The 18,232-nt window shown below is 37.3% G+C and overlaps 1 protein-coding gene across 7 annotated transcripts; it reads right to left on the reverse strand.

Annotated features, from left to right (window-relative positions):
* Positions 1–1,059: 1,059 nt before the first annotated feature.
* On the reverse strand, positions 1,060–13,425 carry LOC107763630 (E3 ubiquitin protein ligase RIE1-like). Of its 7 annotated transcripts, none has more exons than XM_075222611.1 (12): positions 12,851–13,248; positions 12,188–12,280; positions 11,061–11,116; positions 9,601–9,810; positions 8,417–8,482; positions 8,192–8,329; positions 7,774–8,090; positions 5,021–5,073; positions 2,853–3,217; positions 1,851–1,919; positions 1,613–1,756; positions 1,060–1,504 (listed from the first exon to the last, which is right to left on the reverse strand). In XM_075222611.1, exons 9-12 carry the CDS (start codon positions 3,204–3,206, stop codon positions 1,373–1,375), a joined length of 699 nt encoding a protein of 232 aa, XP_075078712.1. In that variant the 5' UTR covers positions 3,207–3,217; positions 5,021–5,073; positions 7,774–8,090; positions 8,192–8,329; positions 8,417–8,482; positions 9,601–9,810; positions 11,061–11,116; positions 12,188–12,280; positions 12,851–13,248; the 3' UTR covers positions 1,060–1,372. The 7 variants fall into 7 exon arrangements, with proteins under 7 accessions (XP_075078712.1, XP_075078710.1, XP_075078714.1 ...); XM_075222609.1 differs by having other exon boundaries at positions 12,355–13,248; XM_075222613.1 differs by having other exon boundaries at positions 12,124–12,280; positions 12,355–13,248.
* Between the last annotated feature and the right edge of the window lie 4,807 nt (positions 13,426–18,232).

Consider the following 18,232-nt stretch of genomic DNA (forward strand, 5'->3'; position numbering starts at 1 on the left):
ACTTGTCAATTAGGCAATATTTGTCAATCTGGCAAGACTTGTGAACAAATTAACAACATAGATAGAATGAAGATTGCACTAAAGTTATGTAGCCCGAACATAACTTCTCTTCGTAAACATTTTTGGAGAAAAAATAACATAGACTTAGATCACATTAACCTCCAATCTTTTTTCTACTTTTACAGGATATATTTGAAAGTACTCAATATTCTTAACTCTCAAAACTTTAATGTAAAAATACAAAAAGAATCTGTTTTACTTGCACCTAAGAAAGAAAGAAAATTAAGCTAACGTTTGACATAGATCTGATTAAAACTTGAAAAGTGAGTTTTTTGAAGAAGAGATGAAAAATGATTTTTGAAAGTTGGTGTTTGGACATGCATTTTACTTGAAAAGAAGTTGAAGTTTTATGAGTAAAAACTTGAAAAACTACATTTTTGGGATTTGAAGACTTTATTTTCAAAATCAGCCAAAAAATAGTTAAAATTTATTAACAAACAGATATTTGAAAACAAATTTTGAAAAAAGAAACTCCCAAATTTTTTGGTCAAACGGGAGCAAATCAGGTCACATAACTCTGTAAGCTAAGATAATGATTCAGTAATTAATTATATCACATCATAAATGAAGCAGGTCCATATAAGGAAGTATGCAGAAATGGCAGAAAATTTTGCATGCATGTATACCTATATATTATGTAATTAGTACAAATACAATTTTATGCATATTAATATTAATAAATTGATCAAACAATGCAGTGCACATATCTAGCAAACTGGAATAAAAAGGGCAGCCTGATGTACTAAGTTTCCGCTATGTGCGGGGTTCGAGGAATGTACTAAGTTTCCGCTATGTGCGGGGTTCGAAGAAGGGCCGGACCATAAGAGTCTATTGTACGCAGCCTTACCCTGCATTTGTGCAAGAGACTGTTTCCACAGCTCGAACCCGTGACCTCCTGGTCACATGGCAGCAACTTCACCGGTGCACATAACCTAGCAAACTGGAATATAGATCAGTAATAATATCAAGAACCAAACGAAGCAGCACCAACAAAGGAGGTATTCAAACACCTGCCGAAAATATCCATAAGAATCAAATTTGTTGGATATCAAACACTCAAACCAATATGAGTATCAAGTTATGCTTAGCTTCGAGGTCTCGCTAAACTTATTATCACTGAAAAGCAAGTAAAAAATAAAAGATCAAAGACCATTGTTTTCTCTATCCGAGAACGGTTCCTTATTTTTAAGTTTCGCTCAACTCTCTTGAGCTCTGTCAAACAACAAGATGCAGAACGACACCACAAGTCAGTTCACCCAACCCGAACTAAACTGATTAGTTGCAGCCGAGTGAACATGGAATGCACGGATTCTCAAGGTATCATAGCGAGCCTCCTGCAAATGGGGCAAGAGTTCTCGATCTTGATCCAGTCTTTGATGCAATTAATATGGTATACGTGGCCACAATCAATTTTTGCAAGTTCTTCCCCGTGCCAATACTCATCCTAAGACACGCATGACCAAAAAAAGAAGTTGGAATCAGACTTACATAAGCTTACGGACTTTGTGGGGGGGGGGGGGGGGTTGTGAATTTTAGATTAGGTGTCCCTTACCAAGCATATGCAGCACTGTTCCTCGCTCTCAAGACATGTTGACGAGTCGTACTTATGCAGCTTAATGTATACCGGAAAAGTTGTGTGCCTCAATGCAGCAATAACATTTCTCATATGCTCGTAGAGTTCCAATTCCATTAAGAGCTAAAAGATAAAACACTATTTGGATATTATCCATTCAAGGAAGATTTAAATTATGCTGTATATAACACTAAATTATCTGTTTCCGAAGCATTACCTCATTGTCAATAGTAGGATCCTGCCCATCATTTTCACCTTCCTCTTCTTCCAGTTCACCTTCACTTTCCTGAAATGTTGAAATCACTTAGGGGCAGACTCCTTGAACACCATACCGGCTAAAAACTTAAAGGGCAGTACGGTGCACTAAGCTCCCGCTATGCGCGGGTCTGGGGAAGGGCCGGACCGCAAGGGTCTATTGTACGCAACCTTACCCTGCATTTCTGCAAGAGGCTATTTCCACGGCTCGAACCCGTGACCTCCTCATCACATGGAAACAACTTTACCAGTTACGCTAAGGCTCCCCTTCACCGGCTGAAAAATTGCATGACAAATATATAAGAGCAGAAGATTCTAGCCTTAGCTTTTGGTTATACCAAAGTGAGGAGGAAATCTATGACATGCTTTCTTTGTTTATTTTCTATTTTATAACGAGCAACGAACTCTTAATTGTGTTAAAATTGCTCTTATCCTGGTATAGACAGTAGGTAGAGAATGGAACTGCTCTTACATAATCAAGCAACAGAAGTTACTAAAGGTGTGCACATGAAATGAAGCTCAACTGAGAAGTCACATCATCCCTCAAATAGACATAAATTCACAAAATTCTTGATTTGAGTATAAAGGACTGGCGTTGGCATTCCAGTTCCTCTAGGTCAGGGTAGAACACCATCTTCGTCTATAATTTATGTATTTTTTTTCTAAGCAACAAATATATAAACTACTTAAAAGTGTAGGATTAAGTTTCAAATCAAGCGTTATGTAAGGAATTACAAAAGAAATTCTTTCAACAAAGACGTGAATTAGGAAGGATTGGTCGACGAAATATGAACCGAAGACTGAACCTTGATATACCCCAGAACAATACATTTTTGTTACCACGAGATATAGTTATATCGATAAGACATGGTAGAGATATTCGAGAGAAAATTTGGTCATCTCTAAATAATATAGAACCAAATTAAAAAACAGTACAACTGAAACCTTAGTAAAGAAACTTAACTGGAATCATGGTTTGTGTAGATGAATCGACCACATCTGCCGTTCTCTCTCCACCACCAGCATTAGCAGAAAGGAGCTCATGAGTATGTTCAAGCAAGGAATTCAATGTCGAGCTCCCAGACATCACTCTTTGACATACTAAGCAAAATTCAGCATGAGAAGAATGGTTTACATCCTCCTGGTTAGACACGAATTCAGCTGATGCTCGACCACTCTGTCCGAGTTCGACCTGCACTTCCTCGATATGGGACTGGATACTGCCATCTATTGGCATATTAGCAGGAGTTGAATTAGCACTAGCATTAAGAGTTCCACTGAAGGTCGAGTTTTCAGCATTAGAGTTGGAGCTCTCCATCTGAGGTGCAACTGGAAATCATTTGTTGTTAGTTAGAACGATTGGTTGAGATTTTGAAGTCCTCTTTACTAATAGAAGAGAGATAGCTCTGGGAAGAGCTTGAAAATTTCTTTTCAACAGAATTACCGAAATCTTTTCCTGGCCAAAAGATTATACCAATGGAAAAACTACAATGTACTGAAAGCACAGGTGTAAACTAAAAGACAAGAAGGGAGAAAATACTGAAAGCACAGGTGCGTAAACTAAAAGAGAAGAGGGAAGAACACCAAGCAAACCACCAGTACAGTAGGTGACAGGAAAAACTACCTCATCAAAAGACAACAACAAACAACAAACCCGGTGTAATCCCATATAGCGGGGTCCGGTTGGCAGGGAGGGTTAGAGTGTACGCGACCTTACCCCTACCTTGTGAAAGTAGAGAGGCTGTTTCTGGTAGACCTTCGGCTCAAAGAAAAAGGAAAAGAAGCAGAAATAACAATTGGTAACAACAACGGGAAAGGTGATAAGGTGATACAGAGATAGAATAACTGAAGCAAACGAACCAACAAATAGTAAAAGAAATCTGCAGATAAGAAGAAACGGTCATACAAGACTAATACTAATGCAACCGACATGAAAGGGAGATCTCACACCTATAGACTAACCTTCTACCCTAATCCCCAACCTCCAGAACCGTCTACATTTAAGATAAAATATAAAGGTAGATATAAAGTTAAGGAGTTACAATATGTGTAAGCTTTAGGCGTTTGATATAAGGAAATTGATCCCATACCCTCCCACAACAACAAAACTAGTGGATGCAAAACTATTGGGAGAACCTCAATTTTTTCACTAAACATGCATTCTCATTTAGCCGTTACTCCTTATTTTCCACTTCCTCCATCACTAAAAAGTCAACATTAAAGGGCCAAAAGGATTTGCATTGGTTTGTCAAAAGAATGTGTAATGCTTTCTAATTCAAAGTTCAAGATTAATAGTGTTTTCTGTGCTTTGAAGTACATAGATTCTATTATAACAAACCAATACAACATTAGTCAATTTGATAATGTTATAGTCAATCAGGTCAAGTTTTTTAGAAGGAAGGAGCCTATAATAAAGCATTTCAAAAGCTACAACTTCATTAAGTAAAGCTTTTAACTTTTGCTACAGAGATGATCAGGGGTGGATGCAGCCTATTATACGTGGGTTCCCGTGAACCTAGTAGCTTTTGCATATACCCTGTATATATATTAAAAAATTACCTAAATATCCATAAATATTTAGTTGTGAACCCAGTTACTTATTGTATATTTACTTAAGGTCGATATAGGAACCCATAAACTTTAAATCCTGGATCCGCCTCTGGAGATGATATAGTAGTTCCATCATCTTTTAGAGAAATAATACAGTTCCTCCATTATTTACTTTGAGCTGTTTATTGAAATTATTCCGAACTGTCATATTTCACAAAGATTTCAAATTCATCTACAGTTACTTGTGCAGGTATTGGAAAAACGTTGTTTATTAGAGTTAATTAATAAATTTCTCTAACTTGCTGGGAGGTCAATCATATGTTAGCAAGAAACTCACTTTCCTTTCTCCTCACTTTCTTGTCCAGCGCATTCTCTGGATGTATTAAAGAATTTAACCTGACATATATTAAATAACCTAGAACTTACTAGCAGATATCCTTATACATACAGAGATCACCTAAAAGGAAAATCTATCACATTAAGCCAACTTCCGGATAACACAAAATTGCAAAAAGGAAAATATCCCATAAAAGGTTTACAAGAAAAGACAGTTGCCACAGAAACAGGTAAAGAAATATTTACCTCAAATGTAGCAAATGTTCCCTTAAGTAGACACGAGACAGCAAAATTTCAGTCTGCAAAAACAAAAGTCACAGTTCAGGCTGACGAACAACAAAAGAAGTTTAGCAGTATCTGGAAGCAGTAAGTAATGTTTGATAAACTGCAAAGTAATTCGAACTCTCTAGCCCGAGAGCAGTATCTAGCCAATGTTTTTTTTAATTATAAGCTAGTGTCCTTCAAAAAGAAAAGGAGCATCATCCATATCTAATTAATCTGAACTAAAAGATCAATGACAATCACCCGAAAAAAGTTTGTAACACACGTAAAACCTTTTTTCCCCCCTTTTTAGGGGGGCTCTCTCTGATATCTCATATCCTCTTCACTTCATCCTTCCCTTTTCCCCAAAAATTTTGGGTATTCAGAACCACAGACCGAATTGTAAAGAATGACACAACACAGTGAAGTCATATTCTACCACAGATTGTGGCCAGATCTCATCAAAATCAAAATCTGATGCCAAAAACATAGCATAGGAAAGAAATATATGACTTATCAGAAAAGGAAAGAAAAATATGAATCATCATGGATACATGCATGACCATCAAGGTGATGGTTTCAATGGTATAATCAAAATAAACCAACTAAATTATTTTACGACGAAAAGGCACCAACTTTTTTGTGTCCCCCTTATTAGCATACTCCATGCATCAAACCATAATATATCAAGATAAGAATGCAGAGATTAATACTCACCCATATCTGAATCAAGGGAAATGCTTTGGTTGCAATGGAAGTAAATGGCAAAGGGAAAAGTGGGTGGTGAGTGGGGACTATTTAATAAAACACGAGATTACAGTAATTCATATTCATGAATCAGCAATTAAACAGTTATGAACCGAAGATAGTAACAAATTTAAAACAAGAGATTACAGCAATAACAGTCTAGAATTGAGAATAGTAAAAAATTTAAAACAAGAGATTACAGCAATAAACAGTCAAGAATTGAGGATAGTAACAAATTTAAAACACGAGATTACAGCAATCAAGATTCACGAATAGGAGCAACCTTAATTACAGCGCTCACATAGAGAGAAATGCATGGAAATGGCGATACGAGGCAATGCAGCCTCCTCGCATTGCAAACCAATATGTAGTCTGTAACATACACAGGGAAACAGCATGTTTCTTGAGCATCATCATACTCATGTCACTACTATTGTGGTTCTTGGACATTATCCTTGATGAGTTCATACTGATATGCTATTAACCCTTTTGTCTTTAGCCTAACAGACTAGTCTTTCCCTTAAATTTCTCTTGTTTGTGCTGGCTCTGGGTTTTGCCGGATATGCGCCTTCAGTAAGGAAAATCAGGGTGATTTGCACAAATAGTATCATTTCGGGCTACTGGTTATCTTTTGTACCTCTTTAAAGAATCTGTGCGAAAATAAGCCTTTTTAAGTTTACTGGAAAAAAAACTTGGACTATAATACTCTCCAACCTAAAATAGCCGAGCAGGATACTCGAACTTTAGATCGATCACCACCAAGATTTCGCATTCAAATTTGGTAAAAGTATAATTCGATAAGTTAGGAGCACCTTCTCCTACTGTTTCACAATTTCAGCAGAACTTCTAGTACATTCATGCAAACAGATGACTTCCCAAAATTCTAAAGATGATGAAAAAGCTAAATCGTATGGGTCTAAGCAAAAGTCCAGCAGTGAAAAAAAATTTATCTCTACGTGAATTAGTTTGAGAAGAAGTGAAAAGAACCTTAATGTCAGGAATTCTGACTGCATAATTTCAAGTCAGTCTAGCATATCTGCTAACGAATAGACAATTACAGTAATAAATTTATAATGTAATCCTAGTCAATATCTAATATAACTGAGATGACTAGTTATCTGAAGACGCTCAGGGCAGTATCTACTTTCAAGTTTCAAGGGCTAAATTGATTCTTGAATTCCAATATCTAACCTAGCGGATTAAGGTTGCTACTCGGTCATGCAACACTAATCCACATTATTCACTCCACCCCTCTCCTTAAACATTTCTGAAGAAAAAGGGAAAGACAACCCAGACTAAGATCATATTATCCTCCAACCTTTTGTTCTAGTTTTACTGGATATATTTGAAAGAACTCAATCTTCTTAATTCTCAAAACCATAATAGATTCTAATACAAAAAGACACTGTTTTACTTGCACCTAAGAAAGAAGCACAAATGAGGTATTCAAATACTGCAGAAAATATTGCATATTAAATATTTTGGACTGAAAGAGTACATATAAAGTAGTACATATTAAAGAGACATTTATGTGTATTCATACAAGCACAAATGGGTTCTTTTTAGTAAGTAGTACAAACAATCAGGTGCACGTAACTTTGGAAACTAAGATAATTCAGTAATTATATCATATCCTAAATGAAGCTGCACCATATAAAGAGGTATTCAAATACGGCAGAAAATATTACATGCACGTGTTTACCTATTATGCAGGTAATACATACACATTTATGCATATTAATATTAACACGTTTTTCCCACTAATTTGAGCACATAACCTAGCAAACTGGAATATAGATCAGTAATTATATCAAGAACTAAAATGAAGCAGCACCAGTAAAGGAGGTATTCAAAACCAGCAGAAAATATCCAACAAACCAAATTTGTGATATAAGCTACTCAAAACCAACATGGGTAGTAAGTTATCTTTAGCTTCGAGATCTGGCTAAATCTTATTATCATCGAAAAGCAAGAAAAAGCATCAAACTTACTAAAAATAGAACTAAAAACCATTGTTTTCTCTATCTGAGAACGGTTCCTTATTTTTAAGTTCTGCTCAACTCTCTTGAGCACATCAAACAACCAGATGCAGAAAGATGCCACCAGTCGGTTCACCCAGCCAAACTGTAACTGATTACTGCAGCCGAGCGAGCACAAAGTGCACGGATTATACTTGTAGAATAGCCAATGCATCCCTCTTGCAAATGGGGCAAGACTTATTGCGCTCGATCCACTTTTTAATACAATCAACATGGTATAGATGGCCACAATCAGTTTTTGCGAGTTCTTCCCCGTCGCAGTAGTCATCCTAATACACACATGACCAAAAAAAAAAAAAAGGTTAGAATCAAACTTAAGTAAGCTGACAGATTTAAGGGGGGGGGAATTCTGAAATTAGGTGCTCCTTACCAAGCATATGCAGCAGTTCTCGTTGCTCTCAAGAGATGTTGATGACTCGTACTTATGCAGCTTAATGCTTAAATCAAAAGCTCTTGCTCTCCATCCAGCATTAACATTTTTCAGATACCTGTGTAGTTTGAATAATTCCTGAAAGATAAAACACTAGTTACAGGATATCATCTATTCAAAGTATGCTGTATCAAACACTAATTTATTGTGTTTCTAAAGCATTACCTCAGAAGGCAAAATACCCTGCTCATCATCTTCATCTTCTTCGTCTTCCAATCCATCATCACTTTCCTGAAATGTTGGACTCACTTAGGAGCAAACTCATTGAACACCATACCAACAACAAAATTGCACGATAAATTTATAAGAGCAGAAGAGAAATTCTAGCCTTAGCTCTGGGTTATACCAAATTGAGAAATCTGCAAAAACTTCCCTTCATTTTTTTAACTTTTATTTTTTAATGAGCAACAAACTCTTAAATGAGTTGAATGAATAACCCGACAGCGTTGTTCTTATCCAGTTGCAAACAGAAGGTAGACAGTAGGTAGAGAATACAACTACTCTTACATAATCAAGCAACAGAAGAAGTTACTCATGCAAGCATAAGAACAAATTATTGGGTTGCAATATTCAGATGCTAGTAACAAGTGGTGTTAAAACTGATAAATATCTTTTTATGTGGAACTAAACGTGTGCACAATTACACATGAAATGAAGCTCAACTGAAAAGTCACATCATTCCTATTCGTATGCATATAGACAAAAGTTCACAAATACCTTGTTTTGAGTACAAAGAATTGGCGTTGGCATCCCAGTTCCTGAGCTAGGTCAGGGTAGAACGCTAACTTCGTCTATGATTTAATCATTTTCAATTGAGAGATACTCTGTCCTTTTCTTTGGAATAATGTGAAATTTAGGTTATTGGGAAGGCACAGAAAACTACTACTCAGAGAAAACTTACAGGCTAGCAAGATTTTAAGAACCATCGGCTAATACATGTATTTATAATTAATGCAACTCAACAAGGAATAATTGGAAAATAACAATAAAATATTCTGAGGAAGCAACTTTGCCCTAAGCAGCAAATACCTAAAATACTTAAAAGTGTACAATTAAGTTTCAAATCAAGTGTCAAACACGAATATATTGATAAGACATGCAGAGATAAACAAACAAGCTGAAATAGAGTTTTTAAAGACATTAGATGGGTAGAAGGGAGTTCTCAAACAAAGGGGAGATTAGCAAGGAAATATTCTAGAGAAAAATGTTATCATCTCTAAATCCTTCTCCAAAATCAATATCCGCAACGAGCCCAATTTTGTTAAGGAATAGATGGCTAAATAATATAGAACCACCAACATAAAAAAGAGGAGTACGACTGAAACCTTAGTAAAGTGAAGAAACTTAACTGGAATCATGAGAGCAAGATTATTTCGAATCAAGAAAGTCAACGCTGCTGTTGTTTCCTGCAGTCCCCGGATCACGGACACAATACTCTCAACCATCCGTTCAAGAGTATTTTCAACTCTTACCCTATAAGCACCAGTTGAATTAGTAGCAGCATTAAGAGTTCCGTTGAAGGTCAAGTTGCTGTCACCATTAGTTCCGTAGCTCTCCATCTGAGGTGCAATAAGAAATGAATTGCTGTTTGTTAGAGCAATTGGTTGAGATATTGAAAGAAGGGTAGCTTAGTGAAGAGCTTGAAAATATCTATCTCCTTTTTTTTTCTAAAGAAGGTAAGAGAAGAGCTAGAAATTTCTTTTCAACAGAATTCTGGAACAAACTAGGAGGAGGTAACACTAATGTAAACCACCAGTACAGTAGGTGATGGGAAAAACTGAAGGGCAACCGATGCACTAAGCTCCCGCTATGCGCGGGGTCCGAGGAAGGGCCGGACCACAAGGGTCTATCGTACGCAGTCTTACCCTGCATTTCTACCGGAGACTGTTTCCACGGCTCGAACCCCTGACCCCCTGGTCACATGGCAACAACTATACCAGATACGACCAAGGCTCCCCTTCCGGGTGATGGGAAAAACTACCTCATTAAAAGACATTCTAAGTTGAAATATAAAGAAAAAGGTAGATATACTATTAAGCTCCAAACCACTCTCGAAAAGCTAGTAGTTTTTTTATTTTATTTAGTTGGAACAAGCTAACTCCTTTAAATAGCCTGGTTATGTTTCGGGATTTTGTTAGCTCTCTGATTCTAGAATAGGCCTGATGTACTAGAGCTATCATTTTCTTTTTCGTGTTTCCTCTTTTGTACTCCAGCATCTACTTGATGCATTATTAAAGAAACAACTTACTTCACAAAAAAACGGTAGATATACTATTAAGGGTTGCAACTAACATGTCCAACTAGGTTAGTATTAAACCAACCCAAGACAACGCTAAATCCTTTGGGTGGGGGAGGAAGGGAAGGGAAAGAAAAACAAAAACTTCTCTGGGAATAGCTATTTTGCATTCTTAGATACGCGGATGATAAATCATAAATGCAACTTGGAAAGTATTATACCAACCCAAGCCAAGTCCAAACACCTAGAGGTCAAAGAAAGGAAGAGAAGGAAAATTGAAACTTAACTTAGCTATTTGGCATTTAGTATTAGGAAAATTGATTACATACGTTCCCACATTCGGAAAACTAGTTAAAAACTATCCGGAACCTCACTAAACATGCATTTCCTTTAAGCCGTTACTCGTTATTTTCCACTACTTCACGAAAAAAATCAATATTTCATGATTGAAGAGTAAAGTAAATTTCACATTAAGCCAACTTCCGGAAAACACAAAATTGCAAAAAGGGAATTATCCATAAACCGTTTACAAGAAAACACAGTTGCCACAGAAGCAGGTAAAGGAATATTTACCTCAAGCGTGCCAAATGTTCCCTTAAGTAGACACGAGATAGAGAAACTTCAGTTGTCTGCAAAAGTAAAAGTCATAGCTCAGGCTGACGAACAACAAAAGAAGTTTAGTAGTATCTGAAAGCAGTAAGTAGTGTTTGATAAAATGCAAGGTAATTCGAACTCTCTTGCCCGAGAGCAGTATCTAGCCAATGATTTTTTTTCATTATAAGCTAATGTCCTTCAAGAAGATAAGGAGCATCATCCGTATCTAATTAATCTGAACTAAAAGATCAATGACAATCACCCGAAAAAAGTTTGTAACACATGTAACTTGTCAATTAATCAATCAACTTTGCTAATCCCAAATTACTTGGAGTTGGCTAAATGAAACCTTTGAATCTACTCCACTCTATTTACGATCTCCCTTGCACCCAAGAAATGAAATGAAACCCCTTGCTCTTTTAGTATTCAAAAGGTTCACCATAGGTAGACTAATTTTTAAGTAATAACATTAAAAAAAAATTTAAAAAGGCATAAAAGGGTAAAAACAACAAGGAAGACATAAGGATAGAAGTAACTTCATCTCTAAATGGGAGAGATTTCAAATGCTAACATATAACAACTTTCATAAGGCCTTTTTTCTTTTGATAACCGTGGTGTGTCCGGGGCAGCTTGCGTACACCTCGACTATTTTCACAGGATACCTGTCACCTCCCCACCAGCAACAGGTACCAAGTAACTTTGTCCACCAAATAACATTATACATTAAAAAAATGAGCACCAATATTTAGTTCTTGCTCGACCTAAAGGATATAACACATGCTCGATTTCCAACTCATCAAGAGCAAGGGCTTTTATTAACCCAAACCAAAGCAAGCACCTAATGAAAGTAAATTTTCCTTTCTTGGTTTCTTTTTCCCTTTTTTGGTTCCCTTTTTCCTTTTTTTAAGGGGTGGAGGGTGGAGAATAACCAAAGATTAGGCTTAGATATGACAAAGATCTATCAGAATCAGAAAACCATTAATAAATATGATAACAATTGCAATCTAAAGTCCTTAAGCAGAAAAAGGCAAAAAACAATAACTTTCTGTCCATGGAGAGGAATCAAAGAGGATTAAGCTTTTAGACAAATTTAGAGTCCAAGAAACCTCGTTCATATCCTCTTCACTTCATACTCCTTTTCCTCCCCAAAATTTGTATATTCAAAACCAGTTCAGGCCATATCTCATCAAAATCAAAATCTGATGCCAAAAATCATAAAATAGGAAATAAATATATGATTAATTAGAAAAAAGGTAAAATTTATATGAATTACCATGGATAATTGCATGACCATCAAGGTAAAAGATTGCATGACCATCAAGGTAAAAGATTCAATGGTATAATCAGTGGCGAAGCCAGGAACTTTAGTAAGGGGATTCGAAAAACTACAAGAATGACACATTTGGAATTTGAATCTACGACTTAAAATTAATTTTGAACCCCTTTATTACACTAGAAGTTTCTCTTATGTTAACTGGCTTCAATCGTTTATATATAAAAAAAAGAATTATTTTTACCCTATTTACGGAGTATACGAAGGGGATTCAATTGGACCCCCTTCCCAATAGGTGGCTCCGCCCCTCGGTATAATCAAAATAAACCAATTTGATTATTCTACATCAAAAGGGCACCTACTTTTTGCATCAAATTTATTAACATACACCACACATCAAACAATAAATCAAGAAAACAATGAAGGGAGGTTTATATCAATAAAGACTTTTTTTCTCACAAAGAACTAACCCTTGAAAGCAGAGACTAACACTCACCAAAATATCAAACAAGTGAAATGCTTTGGCTGCAAACAAAGTAAATGGCAGAGGGAAAAGGGACTATTTAATAAAACAATGAGATTACAGTAATAAAAATTCATGAATTGAGAATTAGAACAACCTTAAAACAAGAGTTACGCGCAAACTAGCCAGGACACAACGGTCATAAAAAAATAAAAATAAAAAGAACAGCCTTAAAAACAAGAGAATATAACAATCAAAATTCAAAAAATTGAGGATAGTAACAAAATTAAAACAAGAGATTACAGCAAATCAAAGGTCAAGAACTGAGGATAGTAATAAATTTAAAACAAGAGATTACAGCAAATCAATAGTCAAGAATTAAAGATGGTAAACAATTTAAAACATGATATTACAGTAATCAAGATTCAAAACTTAAGGATAGGAACAACCTCAATTAGAGCACTCATTGATGAGTTCATACTGACTTATTAAATCTTTCTATGTCAATTAATTTCAAATTCGTATCGGTAAATTGGGTGCGCAGTCACTTTCAACTATTATCACGTATATATTTCATTGAATTATAAAATAAAAATAGAAAAAATACTGCTAATGATTTGAAGTTGGAATTCTTCCTATTAAAAATAGAAAAATAAAAACTAATATAAGTGGTTGTTTGGTTCCAAAGAGAGTTATCTGGGGATTAATAATCTTAGGATTATAATTTCTCAATTGTTATTATTTAATACAAAGTCGATTAATATCACCATTTTGATATAAAATTTGTAGCGATATTAGTTAATATTCATAATCAAACACAAAATAAATACAATAATAAATTATATTATGAGATTATTATCTCAATCGAGGTACCCAAACTAGGGGGGAGCATCGGTCGGTTCAGTTGTGAATATTATCGGTTATTCGTATTGGTTATCGGTTTATAAATATACTAAACCAATAACCGAACCGATAAGATATCGTTTATTGGGTATCGATTAGTCGGTTATCAATCCTTATCGGTTCGGTTATCGGTTTACCCGATAAGAATAAAAACTATCCAAATATTTATTATAGAAATCGTGACCATACTATTAAGAGAAAGGAATTGAATTTTTGCAGAAGAGGGATTAAATTTCAACTTAGAAAATAAAACTTTATTTACATTTGAAAATCCCAATGAATGATCTCAATTTTCAAAATTATAAGTTAATAGGAGTAAGGGATAAGACATTCAACAATCTAATCTTACTAACTATCTCATTGTGGGCGGGCATAATTCATAGAAAAATAATAAAATCCTATTCTTGTAAATACTAAAGAATCAGTGCAACAAAAGAAACAAATAGAAAAATTAAAAATCTGAACAATTAATTATCTAAAGTTTAAAACTAAAAAAAACTTAATTGAAAAATTAAAATGAGAAATTCAGAAAAGTTTAAAACTTACTCTAAGGACTAAAGTCAGAAGATGAAGAGTAACTACCGAGAGAATTGAGAGAATGAAGTCATAATGTGGTTTTATATACTAGTGGGTAAAATTATAATTTTGATAAAGCTTATTGGGCTATCAGTTAAACCGTTAATAAAATTGGACAAACCGAGACTCGAACCGATAACCCATTAGTCAAATAATATTAAACTGTTATCGAACTATTTACCCAATAACCCGATACCGATAACCCAATAGTATTTTATCAGTTCGGTTTATCGGTTATACCAGATATATGCCGGCCCTAATCTGATAGGTCCATTTCTCCCCAACTGAAACCTAAATGCTTTAGCTGACATTCACGACACTCACGACCAAACTTTTCTAGTTTTATGGTCCTAGCGATGTAAAAGGGACCTTATGGTTTCCTCGACGCTTAATGTCTGGGTTAGTTTTCTGAGTATATTGTCACGTCCTTAGTTGTTAATTATGTATACGTACGGCATTTGATAACTCGTTCACGATCTTGCACAATTTGCTCACATTTTTGCTATGTCAAGTCAGTCTTACTACACTCAAGATCGCTAAAAGAATGGAAAAAAGAACACAAGAGAATTGTTAAAGGAAGCTTTGTATTAGAGAGAACTTGAATTGTTTGCTTCGTGAATTATAAATGAGTGGCCCCCTTTATATACTAGTCTCCTAGAGGTTAATGTGTAAATACTAATTATTATACAAGTCCTTGATATTTACAAGATAAGGGCTTTCTCTAGAATTCTTTACAAGTCTAGAAGATTCCAAGGACTTTCTTAGCAAATCCATAAGGATCTAGGTTCTTCCTAAGAAAATGTCCATATCTCTCTAGAATCTTCTCACAAATGCTAGCATTCTTCTTATGTAAGCTTCCACATGTCATTAATATATGCCAAATGGTGCCTATGTTGCATGATGACATGGCGGGTCATCACACTCTCCCCCACCCAATATTGCGACGACCGTGGCGCAATGCTACTGCATAAACTCTCGGATCTTATCTTTGAATTGCCACAAGTCTTCATATCGTTCCCACGTGGCCTCCTCCGGTGATTTCCCTTTCCAATGGACGAGGAACATAGCGATGGCTTTTTGCCCTTGTTTTCGCCTGGCCTGGTAATCTATGATAACCTCAATCTCCCGATCATGCGAGGAGGTGATAGTCATTGGCGCTCGACTTGATTGGCCCCTACTCGGATCATCCTTATCTTCATGATATGGCTTAAGCCTGCTGGCATGGAAGACATGGTAGATCTTCAGATACGATGGTATGTCAAGCTTGTATGAGATCTTGCCTACCTTGGCGACGATCTTAAATGGCCCCTCATACTTGCGAATCAGATTCTGATGCATGCCCTGTAGTGCCTTGAACTGTCTTGGGTTAAACTTCACCATGACCATGTCCCCAACTCTATAGTATGTGGGACGTCGCTTACGGTCCGCAAACTTCTTCATCTTTTTATCTGCCTTATCCAAGTAGGACTTAGCAGTATCGAGCTCCTCCTCCCATTATTTGGCCATATGATAAGCCCCCAAACTCTTTCCCTCGAACGCGGCTGGTAATGAATGTGGAGTTTGTGGTTGTTGGCCTATGACTAGCTCAAATGGTGTTCGCCTAGTGGACTCACTCCGCTGCAAGTTATAAGAGAATTGGGCAATGTCTAGGAGCTTTGCCCAATCTTTCCGATGCGCGCTTACATAATGCCTCAAGTAGCATTCTGTGGGTGGAAACTAGTAGAAAAGTGCAGTTTCGTGCCAAGTATGTCGAACAACTCTCTCCAAAAGTTCCCAGTGAAGCGGGGGTCTCGATCGCTGATGATATGCCTTGGTAAGCTCCAATACTTTACCACGTTCTTAAAGAATAGCTTGGCGGCTTCCTTAGCTATGCAACCTGGTGAGGCGGGCATGAAAGTGGCATATTTGGAAATCTATCCACGACTACCATAACAGACCATAACCGTCAGACTTCGGTAGGCAAGTGATAAAGTCCATAGTCACGCTCTCCCATGGACGCTCTGCAACTGGTAGTGGCTCCAAAAGTCCTTCGGGTTGTTGTTATTCAACCTTGTCCTGTTGATAGACAAGACAAGTCTGCACATAGCACTCTATGTCATCTCGCATGCGTGGCCAATAGTAGACTGACTCAACCAAGGCCCTAGTGCGACGTTGACCTGGATGACCAGCCCACATTGTGTCATGACTCTCCCTTATGATCTGTCGTCTAATGTCTCCAAACTTAGGAACGTAGACCCGCCGACCTGTGGTAAGTAGTAGGCCGTCTTCTATCCAATACCGTCTCGTCTTGCCTTTGTTAGCTAACTCAATAAGCTGTCTGGCTATTGGATCATGCTGCATGCCTTCTTTTATAGCCTCCCGAATGTCCCATCTCACTAAAGTGATTGCAGCAAGCTCGGCTTTCCGGCTCAAAGCATCGGCTACAACATTACCTTTTCCCGGCTTATATTACATCGCATAATCAAACTCGGCTAAGAAATCCTGCACCTAGCCTGCTTTGGTATGATCTTCTTCCGTGTCTGAAAGTAGCTAGTAGCCACATTATCAGTCTTGACCACTAACCTCGACCCGAGCAGATAATGTCTCCATGTACGAAGGCAATGCATAATGGCAGTCATTTCCTTCTCTTGCACTGTGTAACGCCGTTCCGTCTCATTTAACTTGCGGCTCTAAAATGCTATGGGATGCTTATCCTGCATCAGGACATACCCAATGGCGAAGTCTAAGGCATCTGTGTGCACCTCAAATGTCTTGGCAAAGTCAGGTAATGCCAAAACTGACTCGTCTGTTACAGCTGCCTTAAGGCATTCAAATGCCTTTTGACAATGCTCCGTCCAAACCCATGGCTTGTTCTTCTTTAGCAACTCAGTCAATGGTGAGGCCTTTGCTGAGTATCCACTGATGAACCGACGATAGTAGTTAACAAGGCCAAGGAAGGATCTCAACTCAGTTACCTTTATGGGTGCCTCCCACTCCTGGATAGCATGTACCTTAGCCTCGTCCATGCGTAGCTCGCCATTGATAATGACATGGCCCAAGAAGTGCACCTTTGATTATGCAAACTCGCACTTCTTTCTCTTGATGTATAGCTCATTCTCCCGCAAGACTTGGAGAACCTTCCTTATGTGCTCCATGTGTTCCTCCAAGGTGTTGTTGTAGATGACTATATCATCGAGGTAGACTACCACGAACTGATCAAGGTAGGGATGAAAAATCTTGTTCATAAGGGTGAAAAATATGGTCGGTGCATTGGTTAAGCCGAAGGGCATCACCAACCATTCAAAGGCTCCATATCTCATCATACATGTTGTCTTTGGATCATCCCCTTCCGCAATGTGAACCTGGTAGTAGCCCTTTCGAAGATCCACCTTGGTAAAGTACTTGGCTTGCCCAAGTCTATCGAACAAATCAGCAATGAGCGGGATCAGGTACTTATTCTTCACTGCAACCTTATTAAGTGCTTAGTAATCTATGCATAAGCGCAACGATCCATCCTTCTTCTTCTGGAACAATATTGGTGCGCTGAAAGGTGCCTTTGATGGGCGAATGTGACCAGCATCCAGCAACTCTTTCAATTGTTTCTTGAGCTCATCCAGCTCGGGCGGTGCCATACGATATGAGGCAAATGCGGGTGGCTTAGCCCCTGGCTCCAACTCAATCTTGTGATCCACCTCTCGCCTAGGAGGCAAGTGCTTAGGTAACTCCTCGGGCATGACATCTTTGTTCTCCTCAAGCAACTTCTCTATGCAAGGCAGCACTGTCTCTTGAAAATTCTTGTCTTCTTCTAGACTTGCAATGGTTGCCACGAACGTCGGCTCCCCCTTCTTGATCCCCTTGACAACCTGCATAGCTGAGAGTTGTGCTTGGATCTGTCCTTATGGCATAGTCACTGTAGGTACCATGCAATCTCCTTCTCGCTCCATAACCAAGAGACGT

The sequence above is a fragment of the Nicotiana tabacum genome, chromosome 10 (genome assembly GCF_000715075.1).
Source record: "Nicotiana tabacum cultivar K326 chromosome 10, ASM71507v2, whole genome shotgun sequence".
Classification (NCBI taxonomy): domain Eukaryota; kingdom Viridiplantae; phylum Streptophyta; class Magnoliopsida; order Solanales; family Solanaceae; genus Nicotiana; species Nicotiana tabacum.